The sequence below is a fragment of the Palaemon carinicauda genome, unplaced genomic scaffold (genome assembly GCF_036898095.1).
Source record: "Palaemon carinicauda isolate YSFRI2023 unplaced genomic scaffold, ASM3689809v2 scaffold148, whole genome shotgun sequence".
Classification (NCBI taxonomy): Eukaryota; Metazoa; Arthropoda; class Malacostraca; order Decapoda; family Palaemonidae; genus Palaemon; species Palaemon carinicauda.
In genome coordinates, this window is record NW_027169014.1 from 220,108 (window position 1) to 242,500 (window position 22,393).

A 22,393-nucleotide genomic window follows, 5' to 3' on the forward strand; every position below is an offset into this window, starting at 1 on the left:
AAAACAATAAATTAAAGTTTTATAGCCAGCATTAATTTATAAAGAATTTGATTAAGATATATTGATACCGATTTCAGTAAGAAAAGGAGATTAATACTATAAATGACTTACGCTTGCAAGATTCATGCCCGTTTCTTCTGGAGTATCCGGCTCGGCAGATGCAAGAGTAAACTCCCCTGATGAGTTTGCAAACTTCTTGCCTGGTTGCAGAGCACTGGGGATTGCATTTTGAAATAGGAGCACGTAATGGTCCTCCCACATTTATCTCCTGATCAGGACTCTGGCTCTCGACGACACGACTGATTTCGTTATCCTCGGCGATGCCTAGGCTGGCTTCATTTAGAACCTCAGCATCTCCTGGTAAGTGAAGATCCTCCTCGACAGGGCGTGGATCAAGTGGGAATGATGGGTAATTGGCAGGATCAAATGGTGATCCAGGGGGGTATGTTGTTGGATCATCCTCTTGGAAATTGGGGCCAATTTTTGGCACATTTCCTTGAACTGTTGCGGAGACATAATTGACTTTTGTAGATGTACCAACAATGGTTGTGATAATAGTTCGTAGTGGCAGAGTGCTAAGGACTACCTGTGTCATAGTAGAAGTGAGGCCTCTTGTGAATATAACATCAGTGTGAGTAGCAGTAATGATTCTGGCTGAAGTTTCTACGCGAGTGATGACGCGTGTGGGAATTCCACTGGGACCACTGACAACAGATGTCAGATCCCCCAGGGGTTCATTGTTCTGTGCTGGTCTTGTGAATAATGATCCAAATATTGTTGTGGCTCCTGATAATACGGTTGAAGATCCCCTGACAACAGTCGTCCGTCCATTGTTAGCACTTTGATCGATCAAGACCAACTCAGAGCCTGTTGAACCAGTCCCCTCTAGTCCTGGTGGAGGGCGTGGTCTTGTGTCGTCATTGAGTCCTCCAGAAATTATGCCAACACCAACTGTAGACTGCAGAACAAACTCTCCTCTGACTGGAGAAACAATCACTGGTGGGTTTGGACGATATTCATCAACTGACTGAGCATTTATGACCTGTGTCCGCACAATCCTGTTATCTCCTTCAATACTAACAATAGTCTGAGGCCCAATCCTTGATGGCTGAGGCATTTTTGGTGAGGGTCTAGTAAATACGACCTCTGGGTGAGCGTTGAAAGACCCTAGTTGGTCTTCATGGTGTGCTGTTGTTACCTCAGAAGTAACAACTCCATTGTTATTGTGCAATGGAACACGAGTAGGTATAGGAACAGGTCTTGTTACTCCAGTCAAAACTGGTTGACTGGGCTGTAAAACAACAGTGGTACGGTCTCCTTCTGTTACAGTTGCTGGCTGACCCGGTGGTGGGAGATCCTGGATATCAACACCACCAAAGAAGATGGTTTGGGTACCAGAAATCACAGAGACCCGAGTTGGCCCAAGGGATTCTTCTGTCATTGCCGTGAAGCCTAATTGTGTACTTGGTGGTAGGAATGTAGGACCAAAACCTTGCATATCTTTAACATCAGTGGGAACAGATATGCTAGGCAAAATCACAATTGGACGAGGTAGGTCAGTGAAGGCAAAGGCAGCTGTTTCTTGAACAGAGGTAGGTCGAGAGGGGAACCTAGGCTGAGCATTGACAGCCGATGGCCTCCTTAGAGGGATGTATACTTGTTCTGCACCTGCAGTTTGGTCTAGTGAACTGCTCAGAGAAGCTCCTACTCCACCTACGGGAATTAGTAATGGTTCTCTCTGGCCTGCAATAATAGTGTTTGTTGGTCGAAGAGGAGTGTTAACCTTCCTTCGAATATCGTCTGATTTTCCATCTACAATCGGATTGTTTATGTTCTGCAAAATTCCACCAATTGCATTTAGTACCGGACCAATATCAATATTTAATCCATTATCACTGGAACCAGTAATGCTAACACCATCTAGACCAGCTGAGCTACCAGAAACCTCTGCAGAAGAAGACTCTGGAGCAGCATCTGATGAAATAGCACCACTGTCACCAGATACACCAGCAGCAGGAATAACACCAGCAGCAGGTACTGGAACAAATGCAGGCCGGACTGTGAGTGGAATTTCAGATATTGCCGTATCAGTGTTTTCATCTTCTGGTCCAAGGGTTGTAACTTCTCCAGTCTCTGTCAGAATGCTTGTAGAATCAATAACCTCTGATGTTACGATAGGTGAAGGATTCACGGCAAGTGATACAGATGGTGAGGCCAAGAAAGAAGATTTGAGAGATGACAGGTGTGCAGAGTCAAAGATAACCACAGTCTGACCACTTAAGATAGATGTTGGAACTTCATCAGTTGGTCTGACAAGCAAAGTAGCTGATGTTGTGGAGTCAGATACAACTAAAGTTCCCGATGCTTTACTACCTTCTTCTATCAAAACTGTTGCTTGCAGACCTTCATTGTCCTCTGGTCTAGCAACTGTTGCAGACTGAGAAGCCAAGAAAGAACTTTTCAAGGAAGATAAGTATGAAGGATCCAACTGAATAGATGATCCTAGTCCGGGAGACAAGCCGGTTGTTGTTACTCCGATGAATGCTGTACTGGACAGACTTGGGTTAATAAGAAGGGAAGCCGGGACTGTTGTTGTTGTTATGACGGATGTAAGCACTTTCGTTTGAGTTTCAACTCTTGAATTTACCACACCACCTGCCAGTGTGGTGTAGTGAGTGAAGGTGGCAAAGAATGTTCTGAACTGCTTATATAAATTGTCACTTATCTTCATGTATGAAATAGTTTGTGGCTCTGGAACAAATCCACTAGTTGATGTCACCTGTCCACTGAGGTATGAGTTTTTCAGGGACATAAGTTCCTCAGAGCTTAGGGCAGACGTCAAGGGCTCAGTGAGCACATTAGAAGAGACTTCAATTCTTGAAGCAGTAATTGTCTGGCTACCTTCAAGAATAGTTGTCAGATAAGTGAGAGTTGTGTACATGGTTTTTGTTGCATATAAGATGAGATCCTCCTCTTCCCCATTTACTGATGCTGGTTGGATTGACGGGCCAGTGGTAAACGCGAAACTTCCTAAACCAAGAGTTTTAGTACCAGTTATATAAGAAGTTTCAGTTATGACTTCAGTTGAAACAACTGTGTCTGTTTTAACTACAGTTGAGTCTCCCTCAAGAGCTGTGTTGAAATAGGTCAGCGTTGTGAAGTAAGTCTTGGTAAGAATGGATGAATATGTGGGCTGAATAGTGGCCCTCTGCACAGACGGGGCCTCGGTGATGACAACTTGAGTAAGAACTTCTTCAGAAGTGATTATCCTATCATCAACAGTCTGCGTGAACGTTTGAGTTGTATAGTATGTCTGCGTATCAAAGATAACCTGCAAGTTGAGGAAAAGAATATTAATTAACCTGTGACACTTATTACACATGCTTGCACATCATTTAATAGTAATGCATTGTTCGGTTGATTAAACTACTTTAACAGCTCAGATGATATTTTCTCATTGTCCTTCTATTTATTATATTTTGCTAATTGTCTCTGTTTTTAGTAGTTCAGCTTATAAATTTCATAATTCACCTGCTAAATTATATGTTCAATCTTCAGTACCACAACGATTAAAAGAAAAAACACATGTATACAATCAGATACATTCAAATTAACCAGCTAAACACAGAAAATTATGAATGTATATGCACAGCAATATCCCTCACCTCAGTGCGTTCGATAAAGTTTCCGTTATCGGGAATGGGCACTGTCACTATATTCTCGACCGTCTGCTTGCTTGTAATTACGAAGGGCTTGTTGGCGGCGAGCAACGTATTATAGTAGGTATAAGTAGTGAAGTACGTATTGGTCTGGTGGAGTCCATCATCGCCTCCCGTAACTTGTGTTACCTGGTGAAAAGCAAGAAGGAAATTAATTATAAAGCGGTAAATTTAGATGACCCCTAGAGTCTGTTTTGGAAAATTGATTGAAAGTTCATTCTGATGTGCTCTATCATTTGGAAATTCAAGCACAGGCTCTGTTTAACTTGATTACATAAAGTTTTCTTATCCTCTCCTGTGTCTTATATGTCAACTGTACTTGAAGTTTTGCTAGTTTTGTTGGGAATGTTTAAAGAATTTATCAACATTTATACATCGTTGTTTCATATCTAAAAGGTAAAGTGTGGAGACAGCTGCTGTCTAAGTGCCTTTGTGCTTTCTGAGTGTGCATGGAAGCTACTTAGAGGACAACAATCAGTCAGTGATTTTTAAGTGCATTGCCTACTTAGTGATTCTTTTTTTTTATTTAGAGCTTACTAAAAAGTTAAAGAAGGAATCATTATAAGATGGTGAATGTAATAACTGTGAAACTTTCGGTTGCATTGGTTCAACAAATAACCATAAAAACAACCGTTTCTTGATATTTCTACCCGTGGAGTAAAAAATCTAAGGTTGTTTAGGAGTTTAAGGTTTCCATTTGTTTAGGTTGAGATGTTTATTGAATTATTTATTTATTTAATTATTTATGGACTTTCTAGATGTCCTGAGTGCATAGCTACTAGATGTGATAGGCCACATCCATAAGAAATTACTGCAACCCAATCAAGATGCGCGATGGGTCAAAATAAGAGTTTCTGTAGATATTCACTCCAGATGTTTAAAAGGTATTCTTTAACACAGTATGTTGGCATCATTTATGGTGACAAAAGTGCAGGCTACTGAACGAATACAAGTATGACCTCTTATCTTTTTACCTCTGCAGTGACACTGGGCGTAAATGGATGAACGAGGCGACCTAGATCATAAGTCACATAATTAGCCTTTGTCACAAGATGGGTCTTGTCTCCTGACCCCACCAGTCGGATTAGGTAAGTTGTCGTAGTCTGGTAATTTCTGATTAAATACGATAAGACTTTGGTATTGTTTATTTGGTGTAAATTCTCTGGCCACTGCCTCCTAGCCTTGCGACTCGGCTCCTCGATGTCTTTCAAACGATTTTCTTTTAGGACAAAGTAAACTTTGGGACCAACAGAGGTCGGAACCATTTCAGAATCTCTAGAAGCTCGCTTTCCAGAGCGGAGCCTTTCCGAGTGACCTTCGCCTGGAAGCTTACTCAACTCACCACTCCGGACAACTTTTTGCTCTAAAGGATCTTTTATTGTACCGTTCTTATTTCTGTCATCTGGATGTCCTCTGTGGATCTGGGATCTAGGATTAGGTAGACTATGCAGTTCTTTAATTGAATTTTGATAAGCCTTCTTGGTATCGAAGAATCTGGGATCTACTTCCACCTGTCAGTAAGGGTTAGTTAGTAAGGTTTAGTAATTAAGTATCGATACGAAGGGAATATTACAATTGTCTGCATGTGCACTTATATATACCTAAATTTGAGGTTAATTAAGGCTGAAAAGTGTATTTCAAAGATAGCAGTTCAGTTTGGAGCTAATTAAGATATAAGAAAATACTCAGAAAAGTTTTCAATCCTCTTGTGTGTTTGTATTCTAACGAAATCCGTTTTGATTGGAAGTATGGCTGAAAAACTAAGCCAATCTAATGTAGAATAAGTCAAGAATGATTCCAATCAAGGGTTCAATATGAAATAATGGCTTATTTCCTCATACTTCATTATAATTTCTCATAAAGCCAATGTTTTCCATTTAAAGTAAGTTGAAATAAATAAATTATCTTGTATGTACTTGAGCAATTAAGCAATTATAAGTATCTTTGTGTACGTGATAGATATGAGGTGAAAGAGGTAATATCTTATGTCAGAATTAATATATAGAAGATATTTTGACTAACATCCAGCCATAAGATTGTTAGTACTGTCATGTGGATTAGTAGCAAGCTAGATAACTTCAATTCTGAAAGCAACTAATTTAACACTATTCAGGTTCTTTACATCTCAGTAGAAACTTTTATTGTCAATGTATTATCAAAATAATTATCATAATTTAATTATCATTGTTATCATCCAAAAAGTGCAATTGGAAAAGGAAATAAAGTGTAAAAATAGTAAAGTAAATGGTGGAAAATAATTTATATATATATATATATATATATATATATATATATATATATATACATACATTATATACATGTATCTATCTATCTTTCTATCTATCTATCTATCTATTTATCTACACACACACATATATATATATATATATATATATATATATATATATATATATATATATATATATATATATATACAGTAATCCCTTACTTGAGGATGATCTGGTTCAGACGACGAGAAGAGCAGCATTTGATCGGAGAGGGTTGACGGCGGGAGAGTGATTGGCCGGCGGAACTTATCCAGATTGTTCGTGATCACTTGCTCGGGTGGGAGTGTGGATGCCCTCTTATCTCCTAAAATTCCCAGAGGAAAAGACAAGAAGAGGAGTGTCGTTAGTGCGGTACTTTGGAGTGAAATACGCGCGTTGGAAATGGGGACGAAAACAGCTCACACGAGACTGTAAAATTGGGCAGTCAGTCATTACTGTGAGGCACCAAAACTAATGTGCAATTTGTGCAGGTGTTTACATATATATATTTATATATATAAAACAAAATTGAGTGAATGTAGCATTACAAAATTCTACAGTGTGTCAAGCAACATATGCATTGTTAGTAAAAGCAATGATTACGTGTTAAATCAATACAAATATTTGAGCTACTGTTAGTGCAATGAAAAAGTGAATAAACTGGTGCAAATGATGAAGCAAAAAATAACTACTTTTGATTGTTCTTGAGAACAATAACAACACTTATATTTTTGCACATCCAGAATAGTAATCTCTGTCTCTACAATTACTTACTTTCTACTCAATAATCACTATGAAGATCTTTCATAGACTTTACATGTACTACACATTGCAATAAAATATTACTTACTTCATAGTATTTAGATATTGCATATTGAATAATTCTATTTTTTATACATATATACACATACATACATATCTTATACCTATATTTTGTCCTAGGCCTATTGTCCAATTGAAGGGTAGAACTTTACAGTTCTCAACAATTCTATACTATCTATTCATTAGTCTATACATCTGTCAGGGTATCTATCTATCAATATTCACAGATATATACAGTATATGTATATATATTTCTATATATAGTAACATTTGTCTACTCAACAAGCAGGGTATTCTGATATTCGATTTTTGAAAAATTGTGAGGGGGTCTTATTCAAATAATCCTACTTTTTTCCCCTTATATTCACATAAAACCATAAATAGTGCTTTCTAGTAGATACGGTGCTTCTGGTGCTTTTGTAATTGATTGCTTTCAGCTAGTGTGCTGTGAAAACCTAGTCCAATATAAGTGCTCAGGAATATTGATAACTCTCATGTGATATATAAAGCCCTATTTCAAGTCTACTGTATATTCTCAATTTTCTAAACTACCTTTGGTGGTATCAATTTTTACCTGGCTTTCATGTGCCTACTTTTTCAAAAATGGTAAGAGTTGGGTGAATCTAATTTGAAAGTAAACATACAGTCTTTCATATCCATTCTCTCAGACAGTGTCACACAAGTCAGTTCTCTAGTAGCCAATATTGGTGCTTGAGTGGATATATGGAATGTTCTAGTTTGTTTGATATACTGCCATCATACTGACATAGGTAACTTCAGTTTTTAGGAATTTAAGAAAAAAGATGGCTTATTGGTCCAGAGATTATTCGGAGATAGTGATAGCGAAGGATACTAGAAAACAAACGTGCGTAATATCGTCTTCATCTTACAACTAATCGGAACGTGAAAAGAAATGTGGCAGCAAGGGAAGGGTTAGGTCTTTGCAACGGCCAACCCAACAAGCCCTGTCCTCCAGAACTTACCGGCGACAATAACCTCGACTCCGTTACTCATGACTTTAGTGGCTAAATTATGCCTGGCGCCGACACTGAAGCGGGCTCCTAGGCGGTGCTGGTCACCAGGCTCTGCCTGGCTGGACTGCAAAGAGCTGACCTGGTTTGACCCGGGTTGTCCTACCACTGCCCGACCCGATCCAAGACCAGAGGAGCCTGCATGACCAAGGAGACTCTCTTTGCTTTTTGCATTCCAACGCCCAAACCAAATGAAGCTAGAGTTATCGCGTGAGGAGCAGACTGACCTTTTCACTTATTCTTGTTCATTTGTTTTGTACCGTAGTATCTTCATGACATTTATACACAAGGAGTTCTATTTTCCTTAATATTTGGAACCCCAAAGAAGTCTCTATATTTCTTCAGTGACCCCACTTCAGTTGTAAAAAGTGCAGTCTGACCTCGTTTGATAAGGAGACATTTTAGCCTTAGATAGAATTCGCCTCTTTCTTGTTGATTTAAAACAAAACACATTTCATTATTTTTTTTTCTGACAAGGAAATTATCAGTGGTATCTTTTCCCAATTTCCAGAACTTTCTATTACTTAGAACAGAGGAATTAAAAATATTCTTATCTGAATAAATATGAAATCTATAATAACTAAAATAAAATTTTGGAATAACAGATTTTGGTTTAGAGAAAAGAATAAACCATTTTTATTTTCCTCGAGTCAATACGAATACGGTGCAATCAACAGTGGACTATAGTCTACGGATCTTATAATTTTGTTCTTATACAATGTAGCTTTAGTAGTCAAGGAGCATCACGTAAACGAAGACGGTAAACGATGTGTATAAATTCTCTGTCAACGAGATATAGAGGCGAAGTCTGGCCAGAACATCTCAACAGTGATCATTCCAGCTTTCTAATGATGACGTTTTGTGTTCCACGGAAAGAAGGACAGATTCAACAACAACGACAAGTGAAATGGTGTGGTTTGGGGATTGGGAAGTCCAACAGACCTTTCTGAGAATGGAAGCTTAATCTGACTATGCTGAAGAGAGCTGCTTCCTCATGTTCACAAAACGCCATCACATAAATAGCAATTCTTAAGATATTAACTAAAATAAGCTCATTACAGGGTTGCATTATCTTCCATAACCCACTCTCTAGTATATGAGACGATGCAATGGATTATGCAATATGCAAAATACAGGGTTAGAAACTTCAGTTGATATTTTGAAACATTTGGTTGGGGGAGGAGGATGGGGAAGGGGGGGGGGGGCATTAGTGGATTTTGTGGCCACAAAGTTCACTCTAGCTTGGCATGCTGGTGGTGGTGGGGTTACTCTTCAGAACTTTGGTCTAGAAATGACTGTGATCAGGAGTTATATTAAACAATCAACAGATTATATTCTACAGTAATCTTATCAAATTATAGTACTATTAAATTTCAGTTAATGGCCACTGTTTCTGTTAATGAATAAGCAGATAAAACTTTTAAATTATTCTGCTTTCATGCACTGAAAAATCATTAATTCATAAAATGAAACTTAATGTTAGTTTTGGGCAAACTGATGTAATGAGAATGACATGTGATAATGTAATATGGTCTCAGCAAATTTCTAATATTTAACACAATACTTACATATGAATAACCCTAACTCCGTGTTACAGTACGGTCAAAATATTCTTCAGATATTAAGATAAAATTTACATTTCGTTTTGACTTCATTATGGTTACAATATCATCTAATGAAGTGAGGTACATGGACTGATAGGGTGATTCTACGGGTAAATCTCCATCTGTTCGCTATCTATAATAAACGGCGAAACATCTCGCTTGCAGCCTAACCTAACCTAGGACGCCGCGTCCTTACTCATTGGGCTGCTCCCCTCGCTTACTTAAACTGACCTAGGATGCCATGTTTTAAGACCTGTACCTCTTTTAATAGTTACTTCAATTAACTTTGTTTTTTGGCCCGTCCTTACTCATTGGGCTGCTCCCCTCGCTTACTTAAACTGACCTAGGATGCCATGTTTTAAGACCTGTACCTCTTTTAATAGTGACTTCAATTAACTTTGTTTTTTATATATCACTGAAAATTATGTTTACGTTATCTAAGCGATAGATAGTTACTGATTATATTTAAAGTTACATAGATTCTCATTTTGAGGAACAAACCGACGGTAGAAAAGGTGTAAATAATTTACTGATACTGCTTGAAGTGAGGAATGCTCATACCATATAGAAAATTAACAAATGCTTCTGAAACTTCCAGAAGATCTCTTGGTCTCCTGCAAGCAATGATGGGCTACACTGAGGCCTGAGTGCCACTTCAGGGAATCAGGAGACCACGCACAGAGAATGAAGGGTCGTGGCACGTTAGCCATGTCAGTTCTAAACAAATTCAAACGCAAATAATAGATTACTGGAAAATTTAAAATATTTCCTAATATTTGCAAATTAATTGAACAAATTGATTCCTTTCAACGGGTTTTTTTTTCAGTAACTTCCCACAATGAAGCTGTCTACAAATATCTAAATTGGTTTTAGTATACATAAAGATAATTTTCCCTAAATTATGGAGGTTAGGAGGGCAATGATATCTTACCTTGATCAATGGATGAGTCTGGGAGGAATCCAAAAGCTGCGAAAATATATGCAATATATTTTATTAACAAGGATTATTCATCATACTTCATCTATAGAATTCAACATTGAAGAAAAAAGACTGACAAGATTTCAGCATAAGTTTGAAAACTTCACCTAGTTTTGATATTCGACTGTTTATATCATTTTTAATTTCCATGGAAGACTCTTTGAGTTTACAAGCTAAATGTATTTTTAGGAAATATATATTGATCATAATTAGTTAGGAGGTTAGTCTTAATGCATTAATTAATCTATATGTATATATACATTACTTTTAATGTACTGGTTATTGTTATAAAAATATGGTAAACATGCACATTCACTTGATTAGAACACTTAAAGTGTACACCCTACTATTTAAAAACGACCTGCAGCTTCTTCCCATCAGATTTGGTAACATTTTTATGTACTGGGGCATGTACAAATGACATCAAAAGCAAGAGAAACTTCAACTTTTCCCCCCATTAGCTGATTGGTAGAAACTTTGATGGTAAGAAGCTAAAAAGAGACGTTCCTCGCAAAACAAAATAACAATCGCATTAGAGGTTAAAATCGACAAATAAAGCGAGGTATAAAGCGGTTCGCTGAGAACCATTCGTTGCACAAGACAGGTTAGACAAGGACACAGGAAAGAAGAAGAACAATACTGGGTTATGTTTGTTTATAAATAACATTGAATCATGCAAGAACGAGAAAAGTTATTCCTTAAAGTTGTAAGCCCTTCCATTTCATGTAAATGCAATAAATTGAAGTTGATTATATCTTTTAAAAAAAGTTTGGGTTGAAATTATAAGCAAAGATTTTTATTCAATAATACATTCATGAATTCACATAGCTATCACTCATCTATCTAATCATTGATTGTGGGTAGAATAAATAATCTGCATTTAATACCCTGTATTGTATAGGTGATGGAATGGCTAGCAATCTAGGAATGAAGTTAGTAAGGATTCATTTGCATTAAACGAAAAACTCCAATGTTTTAAATAAAGCAAAACGGATATAAGTTAACGTTTTTAAAATTTTAAGTTTTAAATAAACATTACAATAAAGTGGAATTAGAGATAATTTCTGTAATGTTATTAGAAAGTTTAGAATCTTTTTGCTTTATTTGGACACATAACAAGGCAGAGAACACGAGGCTGTTACATGTTAAGTATCAGTTATTTCTCAGTCAAAACGAATGTTGAGAGCATTACACAGTTACACAGAAGTACAAAGCAACAGGAAGTAAACTGTATATATGTTAGTAATACTGAGACATTTGGTGATGAAGCTGAGGTTAGGTTTCTATTAAGTGTAAGACGTATAACCTTTACGTGCAACTTACCTCTGGAAGACTGAGATTCTACTGTAGGAGAAAGCTCTTCTCCATCAGGTATTGGGATGGTAGGTGTTATAATTGCTGCCTGTGTATCACCCAACTCAGAAGTGATGGAAGGTGCAAGTATTGAAGGGACAGACAGAGAGGGTGAGCCCACGGTGCCAGTGACCAGAGCTGGGTTGAACAACTCTGGTGAATCGGTTATAAGATGAACTTGCTCGTCGGCAAGGGTGACTAAGGTAGATGTCAATATGGTGAGAGTTATCGAGTGTTCGCCGCCAAGTATTGGGAGAAGTGTTGTGGTTGCATAAGTACTGTAGACAGCGTTTGATGGCAATGGAACATCTGTTGCAGTTTCCGCTTGTGTTCGTGTGTGTCTTCGAGAGCTGGCCTCATCTGTTCGAGTTGGCGCCACAATCTGAGTATAAGTGCGCTCCCGTTTTAAAGCTTCTATGATGTCAAACGAACTTGAAGTTATTGTTAGCTGTGTTGGTCGTACGAACTTAAGACCAGTTTTTGAGGGAATGGATGATGATTCATCAATATTTTCACTCAGGGTCTCTGACAATATTTCATCATTAGGTGTTGTAGTATCTTCAGGTTCATCTCCATAATAATCCTCATCGTAATAATAATAGTCGTCATAATAATCATCAGTAGGAGTGGTAGATTCTGTTAAATCTTCTACAGGCAAAGTCTCCGTAGTTACAAGCTCTTCTTTTGAAGATGTAATAGGAGGTTGTTTTACATCAGAGAATGAAGCAGTCAGAACTGCTTGCGTGACAAACGTTCGTGGCCGTTGAGGTCTATCTGCTCCTGGTCGCCGAATGATAGGTATATCATCTCGACGCAATGATGTTCGAGGAGGTCTAGTGGGACGAGTTGGTGTTGGAGAAGGCTCATGAAGCTCTTCTGGAAGGCTGTCAGTTGTGGTGTCATCAAAGACGGCTTCCTTGGTGTCTAGAGAATCTAAAGGAGAGGCTTCATCAACTGGCAAGGAAGCTGTTTGAGAATCATCAGTTTGTGGTACAGAAGAATCAGGTAGTGTTGTCTTCTCATGCTGAGTGAGCTCATCTACTGGAACATCCGGGGAAGTATTTCTGAATGTGTTATCTCTTCTTCCTCATGGAAACCAAATCCCCTTTGAAGGTCTGGTGTTTCTTCTACTTCAGCATTTTCCAGACCCGAGGGATCCCTTACGCTGTGCTGTGGTGGAATCCGCCCCCTAGAGCGAACAGGAGCTCTTGGTGTCACAGGAGCTCTTGGTGTCACAGGAGCTCTTGGTGTCACAGGATCAACTGATTTCAATGTTGAGATGAATGCTGGTTCAAGCGTTGTTGGGGAAATAGGCCGCCGTTTAGTAATGGTAAACCTACTCTTATGACGAGAATCATCAAACCTAACTGTGCCCCGGCTTCTGCTTCTTACACCTGCTCGTGATGCAGTTGGCCTTACATCTTCTGCTGAAGTTTCGTCTACTGCAGTTGTTTCAACTGCTGAAGGTAAGCCTGCATTTTGTCTCTGAGATACTTGACCTCTAGCTTTGGTTGCTCTATAAATACTGGTTGTTAAAAATGGTGTATCCGTATTAGCATCAAGTTCAGTTTCAAATAAAGAAGATTGAAGAGGAGAAGATGTTCTACCTGAGTGTTGTGTAGAACTTTCTGTAACTGAATCCAGTGTCTCTTCCATTAACTGTTTATTATTTTCAGTATTTTGTCTTATAACTTCTGGAGAGAGTTCAACTAGTGTTGCAGATGCAAGGAAAATCTGTGTTGTAAGAGAATCTATAACACGCTCTCCAAGAGTTGCTGTGGCACCTCCCATCTCAAGGGTATAAAATCCACCTACAGCAGTTCCTGTCTGAAACTTGGGCAGCACAGATACAACTGTGGGCTCAATCTCATTGGAAACTGTAACTTCCCTTGTTGAGACTGAGAATGGAGTTGAATCTTCATAAAGAGTATATAGATATGAATAAACTGTATAATAAGTGTTAACTGTAGCTACTAGCGGGTGCAGACGGCTTGCAGTCACTGTAGGCTGAGGAAGTCTTCTTGTTACAACTACTTTCCTTCTTCCGCCAGATGTTGTTGAAGCGGGTAATGTTTCTTCAGACTCTGTAGTAGGTGCTGGAGAAATGGGACGTCGATTTGTAACAGTCATGCGTACCCTCTGCCGGGATCCGGTTCCATTTTCTTGAATGTCACCCTGAGGATCTTCTCTTCCTTCTAAGGCTGGATTTTCTATGTTCTGCTCTAACACACTTTCCTTTTGTAAATCCAAAACTTGACCCTGTGCTTCTTGTCGGTTGATTTCTACCTCTTCATTAAACAGTGTCTCTTCATCCTCTTTGGTATTTTCAGAAAACTGGTTAACGGGTCTTCTATGTTTCACTACCCTGGATGGACCATCTTCCGATGTCTGCACGGGGCGTTTTCGAGTTAGCACAATACGGCGAGGTTTTTGCGATGATGCTATTGGCTCCTGTTCTCTATCTCTAGCAGGTTGGATAATTAACTGAGGTGAATGAGGTATGCCATCTTGTGGCACCCTCCTACCTGGGGCAGTTCTGGTTATCCCCACATCAGGCTGAATTCTAAATCCCTCCGGTACAAATGCTTGAGGAACTGGCTGGAAAGGCTGAACCTCATCAAAATGCTTTATTATTGGACCAAAAGGTGGAGGGGGTTCAGGGAAAACAGGATCTGGGACAGGCCGAGGCTTGCCTGGAATGATTGCATCATCAAGAGTAAACTTTGTTTGAAGTGGTAACTCAGAATTAATTGGAGAACCTCCAGCAGTTTTTGTGAAGTCATCAAATCGAACATTTCCATTCGTGGCTATCTGAGTTATGGTTTCTTCTGAACTTTGAACAAATTCCTGGCCAATTTCATCTACTAAAGTAGTATAATAAGTGAATGTTGTATAGTAAGTTGTTGGAGGCTGAAGGTTTTGTATTTGATCAGATATCAGTCTGCTCTGAAATCTGCGTCCAGGGACATTAAACTGGCCAAGAACTGGACGGACATTTTCATCATCGATAATCTGTTGAGGGGATCCGTCGTGAATCTTACGTGCTCGAGAAGAAGAAACTGAATCTTGGGCATTTTCTCCTTCATTGCCCCTTTGTGCACTTCGTACATTCCGCCTGAGTGGGGCTAACTCAGCGGTGCCCTCCCATAAAAAAGGATGAGTATTGAAAGTGTGTGTGTTATTTTGTTGTAAAGTTAGAGCTCCAAGGAAGGATTCTAGGCTTGGTGTGACTTTATTAATATCACTAGTATCTATCTCATTCATAGCTGACATGATATACCAATCCATGTCATTTACATCGTAAGTTTCAGGTAATTGAAAAAGACCTTTATCTGTCTCTATGTAATAAGGGAGAACTGTTGCCTGAACACTCTTTGTGTTAACCGAGCCTCGCTTTATACGAGTAGCTTCGTCACCTAATGTAACCGTTGAGAGAATTGTTGAAAACTCTCCGGGCCTTCTGCCAGATACATAAAGCGTTACAATCGATGTGTCGACTGGTGCTGGTGTGGGTGCCGGTTTAGGCCTTGATTCTGGATTTCCTCTATTGGGTATTTTTTGAGGTTCTTCATTGGTTTGTTGCTGTTGTTGTTGTTGTTGTTGTTGTAGCTGCTGCTGTTTTATCAATTGCTCTAGTAACTGTGGACTGACTGTTTTTGTATCTATAGATGGCTCTCGTGTGGGTCTAATCTGAGGAGTCTGCTGCTGCAGTTGTCCCTGAAGGAAAAGGGGTAACAACTGGTTTAAATTACCAGGATTTTGGAAAGGAGAGACACTCGCAGGGGCAAAGATTGTCTCTGTGCTCAGCTCAGTTGCAGTTATTACATTAACTTCCTGATCAACAACAGTAGTCTCAATAGTTTTGCCACGGAAAATGACGGGAATGACAGTCGATAACATATTGGTAACTGTGGTTACATAAGACCGTGTATGGACCACCTCACTTGTAGCTTGCTGTCCTAATAAAGCTAATAAAGGATTTTGTTGTTGCTGCTGACCCAAAAGTAGTTGCAATAGCTGCTGAAGGTCACTCCCACCTTTGCTTTTAGTAACAGTTACTACGTTGTATGCAGTAGTAGGCAGAATGTTCTCCACTGAAGTTCGGCGCCCACCAACAAATGTTTTAGTGAATGTTACTGTGGTAGTTTCTGTTGGTTCAATGATATAATGAGTGACATCATTCGGCCCCTCAATGGAACTTAGTAAGAGTTTGACAGTGCCGTCTATTTCTGTTTGGGTTATTTGATTGGGTTGAACTATTTCTGTTTGGAAAGAGGCAGTAATTACTTCCTTTTTGAACAGTCTGGCCATCTTCTACTAGTGGAATGGTAGCTTTTACTGGAACTTCCCTCGTCACAGTTAGCTCATCTTGGATCAAGAAACCGCCGTCATCACTCGGGAAGATTTTAGGAGGTTCTGTTGGAATCTCTGGAGTTGGTTTGTTTCTAAAAGTTTCTATTGGATTCGCCCCTCGATTACGGTTTGCATTTGCAGCAGGGCGGCGAGTGGGACCCCTGTTATTATTCTTATTATTACTATTACTTGAAGGTCGAGGACGTCTTACTGGACCACTTGTAGGTCGTGTTGGAGCAAACTTGCTACTGGCACGGAAATTATTGTCTGTTGATGGTCTTCGAAAACCACGCCCTTGAATATTACCCAAAGGAACAGCATTTCGTGTGCGAGATACAGCGGGACGTTGAGGGAGAGAGGTACGGCTAGTAGACCTGCGCTGCGAATTTCCCCTGTTAGGTTCTTCACTAGGTGTTGGTGGTGGTGGTGCTCTTGCTCGATTATTAGATAAAGTGAACTGTGAATTAGCGTTGTTTCGTGGAGATGACGGTGAGACGCTACGTGAAGTTTGTCTTGAGTTTCTCCTGGCATTTGAAGTTGAAGTTTGACTTTTGCCTTGGTCTGGGGCGGGATCAGGATTTGCCCTTGGCATTGCACCTCTTACAGTACCTCTAGATGTAGTTCTAGCACCAAACTCTCTTGCTTGTCGTTTCTTTCTACTCACAACCTCTTCAGCAAGTATGGCATCTAGCTCATCTTGAGTCAATCGCCTGCCATCAATCTCAACAAATAATGGTTCAGCTTCAGTTGCTTCATTTTCCAGGTCTTTCTTCAGAGGATTTCTTCTTTGGAATAATTTTGATAGGTTGGGTCTGCTTTGTCGGAAACGATTCTGCCTGCGCTCTTCTAAACTCAAACGAGCTGGTCGGGTAGCAATTTTTGGTTCCTCTGTTACTGGGCTTTCAGGTTCACTTTCAATAACTGGAGTAAAAGGTTTCTCTGGTTGATTATTTAGTACCTCCTGGAACCGACTGCCAGCGGGTACTGCTTTAGAAGTAGCTGGTTTTGGTTGACGACGACCAATGAGTGCAAATGGAACGGAGGATCTAGTTCCAGCAGCACTTGGGTTATTTGGCCTTCTAAAACTGAAAGGTCTTAATGTGCTTGCAGGGTTATTGAAATCTTCTTCATCTTCTACTTCTGACTCAAGCACTGAAGTGGCTATAGATTTTGGTATGATGCTGGACGGGAAAATGCTTGGCTTAGATCCAGGGAATACAGATTCACTTGAAAACCCGTTACTTTCAAGAGTGTTTGTTAATGCAAAAGGCTTAGTAGAGCTTGTAGCAAATCTAAATACTGAGGAACTTTGCCTTCTAAACCCTGAGGAACTAGTTGGTCCAGAAGAATCTGGTAAGTCACCTTTTGATGATTGGAATCGGAAGCGGAATGAAGAAGATGGCCCGGGGCGTGATCCAGAGGAGCTTATGAAACCAAATCTAAATGGTTTTGCAGGTGATGATACAAGTATTTCTTCAGATCCACTAGCAGGTGTTGCAGTGATTGTGGGTGTAATTCCATCTCTTGTAATTGTTGATGGGTTACTCCTCGTTGATGAACGTCTAACAAAACCTATTATATCAGGTCGACTGGATTTCAGAGGACGGAATCGGCTTCCACTAGGGAAAGTTGGTTGCACGGGAGGTTTGGCTGGCGTACTTGAAGGAAGCAAACCATCCTCCTCATCTGGCTGATCAGTAGTGATCTCAAACTCAGGGAGAGCTTCTGTTGCTGTTGGAATTTCTGATTCTGAGAGTTCTGTAGCTGTCTCACTTATTGATGAATCAAGTGTAGGTGTAATAAATAATGATGGACGAGTTTCAATGACAGCATCTTCTAATGTTATTGGGATTAAAAGATCTTCTGTCTCTACTGCAGATGCAGGAGTTTCTTCCTCTGGTAACACAGGGAATATGAAAGCAGGGGTTGTTGTAGTTTCAGATGCAGGAGTACTTTTTTCTGTGACAGATGGGAATATAAAGAACGGGGAATCTGCTTCAGAGGCAGATGTGGAACTTTCTTCTGATAGAGTAGGGAATATAAAGAATGGGGAGTCAGTTTCAGAGGCAGATGTAGAACTTTCTTCTGATACAGTAGGGAATATAAAGAATGGGGAGTCAGTTTCAGAAGCAGATGTAGAGCTTTCTTTTGATGCAATAGGGAATATAAAGAATGGAGAATCTGCTTCAGAAGCAGATGTAGAAGCTTCTTCAGATGCAGTAGGGAATATAAAGAATGGAGAATCTATTTCAGAAGCAGATGTAGAGGCTTCTTCAGATGCAGTAGGGAATATAAAGAATGGGGTTTCTTTCTTTGATGTGGGTGTGAGACTAGGTTCTTCTGACAAAGAAGGCAATATAAATGGTGAATCACTTGACGTACTTTCAGTAGTCGTCACTGGGAATATGAAGAATGGAGTAGTTGTTGTTGGAGAAATAATGTGACTTGTTGTTGATTGGATTTGAGCATATAACCCATCAACAATTGTGCCAATAATGTTTGTAGAAAATACTGTTGTTGTACCATCAATGACAGTGCTACCTCTTATGGTAGATAAAAGTCCTGTAGATTTAGGCCCCATTAGAATGAAAGGCTTATCATCAGGAGCTACTCTATCTTCAGTAACTGCTACCTCTGGTACAATGGACGGAGTTGCTGTTACAACATTTGTACTAGTTTTCAGTCGACTATTGACAATAGTGGAGTTTTGCAAATACGTTGAAGTATAGTATGTAAAGGTTGTATAGAATGTTGTTATAGCTGGAGTTGTCTGTATTATGCTTACTGGTGAGGTGGTAGGGAACACTGGAAGTATAAAGTCTTCTGCAGTGTTTAGACCACTACTCACAGATGGAGTAGCAACACTTGACAAAGTCTTTTCAGTGCTTGTAGACACTGTTTCATTTTCTTTATAGAAAGTTGTCCAGTAAGTGTAAGTTGTATAGTAAGTAACTGGATAAGTGGGCACAATTGGAGTTAAAGATTTGTGCTCTTCATGATCACTGACATCAGTTACTATGTTGGTCAAAGTCTCAAGACTGCTCACGATTGTAGATGTTTCCGATCGGTAATAAGTTGTGAAGTAAGTAAATGTTGTATAATAAGTACGTGGGTAAAATACAGCATTGACTTCTTCATCAGGAACAAGTGAGGAGTCAAGAGGCACACCCGGAGGTTCAGTTACATCCTGAGCTGAAGAATCAGTTGATGATTCAGACATGGATTCCGAAATAGATTCAGTGAAGGACTCAGTTAATGATTCTGTAGTGAATTCATAATCATCATATGGGATGCTCTCAATAACAGAAAGATCTTCTGCCAATGATGAAGTGGTAAGGGACACCAACGACGTTGTTGGCGTTATTTCTGCAAATCCTGCTGTCTTTGTGTAGACCTGTAAACGGCTGGATACTTTTGTTACCCCGTCGACAAAAAGAGTGGTATAATAAGTGAAAGTAGTCAAATAAGTTGAATGAACAGGGTCAGAAGATGTGATTTCCTCTGTGGTACTTAATGGTACTGTTGGGGTGTGAGTTTCAAAGAATGGGAAATACACTGTTGAAGATTCATAAGCAGTTGATACTGTTGTCTTACCATCCTTGAAATACGTGATGTAAGATGTGTATACAGAAATTGAGTGGTCTTCTAATGGTTGTGTGGTAACAGGCTCATCGGGCTCGATTTTCTTATCGTTTGTATCAACGATCATTTGTTGACCTGGGCTAGAAGCAACACTCCGACCAATATTATTGTCAATGATATCTTCCACAACAGGAACTAAATCCTCGGTTACACCATTTTCATAATCGTAGTAGTCATAAAATTCAGTTGTGGGCTCAAAGAACTCTTGACTTGTACTGAAAATAAAATCTACTGGTTTTGAAGCATGAATGTCTGTCGTTGCCGAGCGAGAAACGAGATAGAATATGCTTGACGTACTCTCAACAACTTGTGCATATTGGCCATTGATGTAAGTTCCATACACATATGTTGTGAGTAGAGTAGTCATATCATCGTTTACAATTGTACCACCAATTGATGATACAAGTCCTGTTGGGTAAGGGTCAATAGAATTGTATCGGTGAGTAACAATTGTGGAATAAGTATCACTTGTCTTCTCTGGAGTAATTTCATCTGTATTGACAGAAGATTCATGATCTTGTTTGTGAAGCGTGTGGGTGTCTTTGTGAAGCGTGTGGGTGTCAAAAACAAAGTCTTCGTTGCTATTTGTTGAGGGAACCAGTCTAGGTGCAAGAGTACTTAAGGTTGGGGATATGGTCGATGAAGAAACGATATCAGTCTTCTGGTGTGAGCTCTTTGTTTTGGTTACTTCAGATTTCAGGATTTTGTTAGCAGAGTGTGAGCGAGGTGTAAACACCACAACAGTATCAGCTATGATAGTTGTAAAGTCTGCAAAACCAACATAAGTGACGGTAGGGAGATCAGAATCCGACTCTCCATTCTCAAGGTTGAATCTAGCACGGATATCATCCAGTGATTTCCCATCTCGTTCACTATGTTCGGATGTTCTCTCATTAACAGTAGTTTCTACAGTTTTCACAACATTTTTGTTTATTCCAATAACTTTTTCAAGGGTTTCACCTTCCCCTTTAATAGTAAACGTTGGCAAGTTCATATTATGAGGATGCGACGGTTTCAAATCTGCGATGATCTCATCTCCGGTCAAACGTGCTCTTCTTGCAAGCTGGATAGACCCATCTATTTCGTTATCCTTTTCATTCATTAGGTTAATCTTCTCTTCCATACTCAAAACTGTAACCTCTTCTGGCTCAGATACAGCGGTAGCTTTCACTGCTCGAGTGTGAGAGTTTGGTCGACCAATAGTTATAGTAACCATGCTTGTCTCTAAGCTTTCACTCTTTGCTCCTTGCATCTCAAAACCCTCAGAGCTCTCGATGAAAACACCTTCCATATGGTGGCCATTGATAAGACCTTCACCCATTAACATATCTGGTGCTACAGTCGATTCAATAGTTTGGCGCTTGGAAGGCATTATAACTTCTAAGTCTTTTTCCATATCCACTAAGATTTTCGTTTGGTCACCACCCTTCTTCAAGACAACTTCTTTAGGTAATGCCTGGGTAGCATGAATCTCACCATGGGTCTCGGAAATTTCAGGCAGCGCTGTGTTCCCAAAGAAGAATAGGTATGTTCGGTGATCGTTGACGTACGATCCGGTGAAGACGTTGTAGGTCGTCGGTTGGAAGTTTCCGTCCTTGATAAAAAGTCCTTTCGTACCCATGAGTGTTACGACTTTGTTCTCAACAGGTTGAGGACTCAAGGCACCATCTATTAAGCTTACTTCCAACTTCGCATTTTGATTTCCAGTTGTTTCACTAAAGGTTCCATGGACTGGGAAGCTGAAGGCAGCTGTTGGAGAGGAGGATACAGGCGAATGAATATCTGTCACCGTGTTAACAAGTTCTACGTAAGTCCCATCAATGTGTGTCCGTACGTAGTTGTTGGTGAAGAGCGTCTTGGCTGCATTGTTAAATTGTGTCTGAACCTCAGAAGATATAAATCCTAGAGGCTGGGCACCTATCAGTCGAGAAGGAACCGCATAGAAAACGCGGGATGATGTCAATGTAACTTGTTTATACTGTCCAGACTGAGTTGTGCCATGCACCAGAGTCACGTATTCTGAAGTTGTTCCATCGTTGATGAAGGTCCCAACAGTTGAACTCAACAGTCCAGTCGGTAGGTCATTGGTGAACGCAGTCGTCGGAGTGGCATCAATATGCACAGTTCTCACTCTCTCTGTTGGTCACCAGTCAGGTTGTTGTAGGGAGGATTTGAAAAGAGTAGTGGTTCTCAGATTGGGTACAAGAATTTAGAAAGAGTAGTGATTCTCAATTTAGGTACAATGAATGCGGATATTTAAGATCAAATGAATTTGCTTGAAAATGAAAGGAATTGAGAGAAGCTATAATTGATGAAAACTGACAACAGTGAGTATCAAGTGAATTCGAATGACAACTAAGGTGCTTTAGCATTGATGTGCAAATAGAGACCAAAATAAAGTAAATGATAAAAGTTTGATCTATTACTGAGAAATGTATGAATACAGTTTCAAAAGGTGTGGGTAGATTAAAGTCAAAAGGCAAGTAATATGTAATACATGGTTCTGAACAGCCATTAATATTTGAATTTATGAAATCATTTTGAAAATAAGTAAAAATACAATTTAAGACAAATGTTTATACAAAAAGGGAATCGTATTTTTATATCAAACATTTCCCTTGTA

At 39.5% G+C, this 22,393-nt stretch overlaps 1 protein-coding gene across 1 annotated transcript in view; it reads right to left on the reverse strand.

Moving 5' to 3' along the window:
- LOC137635607 (uncharacterized) overlaps window positions 1-22,393 on the reverse strand; it is a 38,778-nt gene that overhangs the window by 12,833 nt on the left and 3,552 nt on the right. Inside the window, 8 exon segments of the mRNA XM_068368064.1 lie at window positions 112-3,331; window positions 3,666-3,848; window positions 6,169-6,311; window positions 7,792-7,977; window positions 10,375-10,410; window positions 11,746-12,828; window positions 12,831-16,068; window positions 16,070-21,906. Of these exon segments, the coding sequence (XP_068224165.1) occupies window positions 112-3,331; window positions 3,666-3,848; window positions 6,169-6,311; window positions 7,792-7,977; window positions 10,375-10,410; window positions 11,746-12,828; window positions 12,831-16,068; window positions 16,070-21,906 (13,926 nt within the window).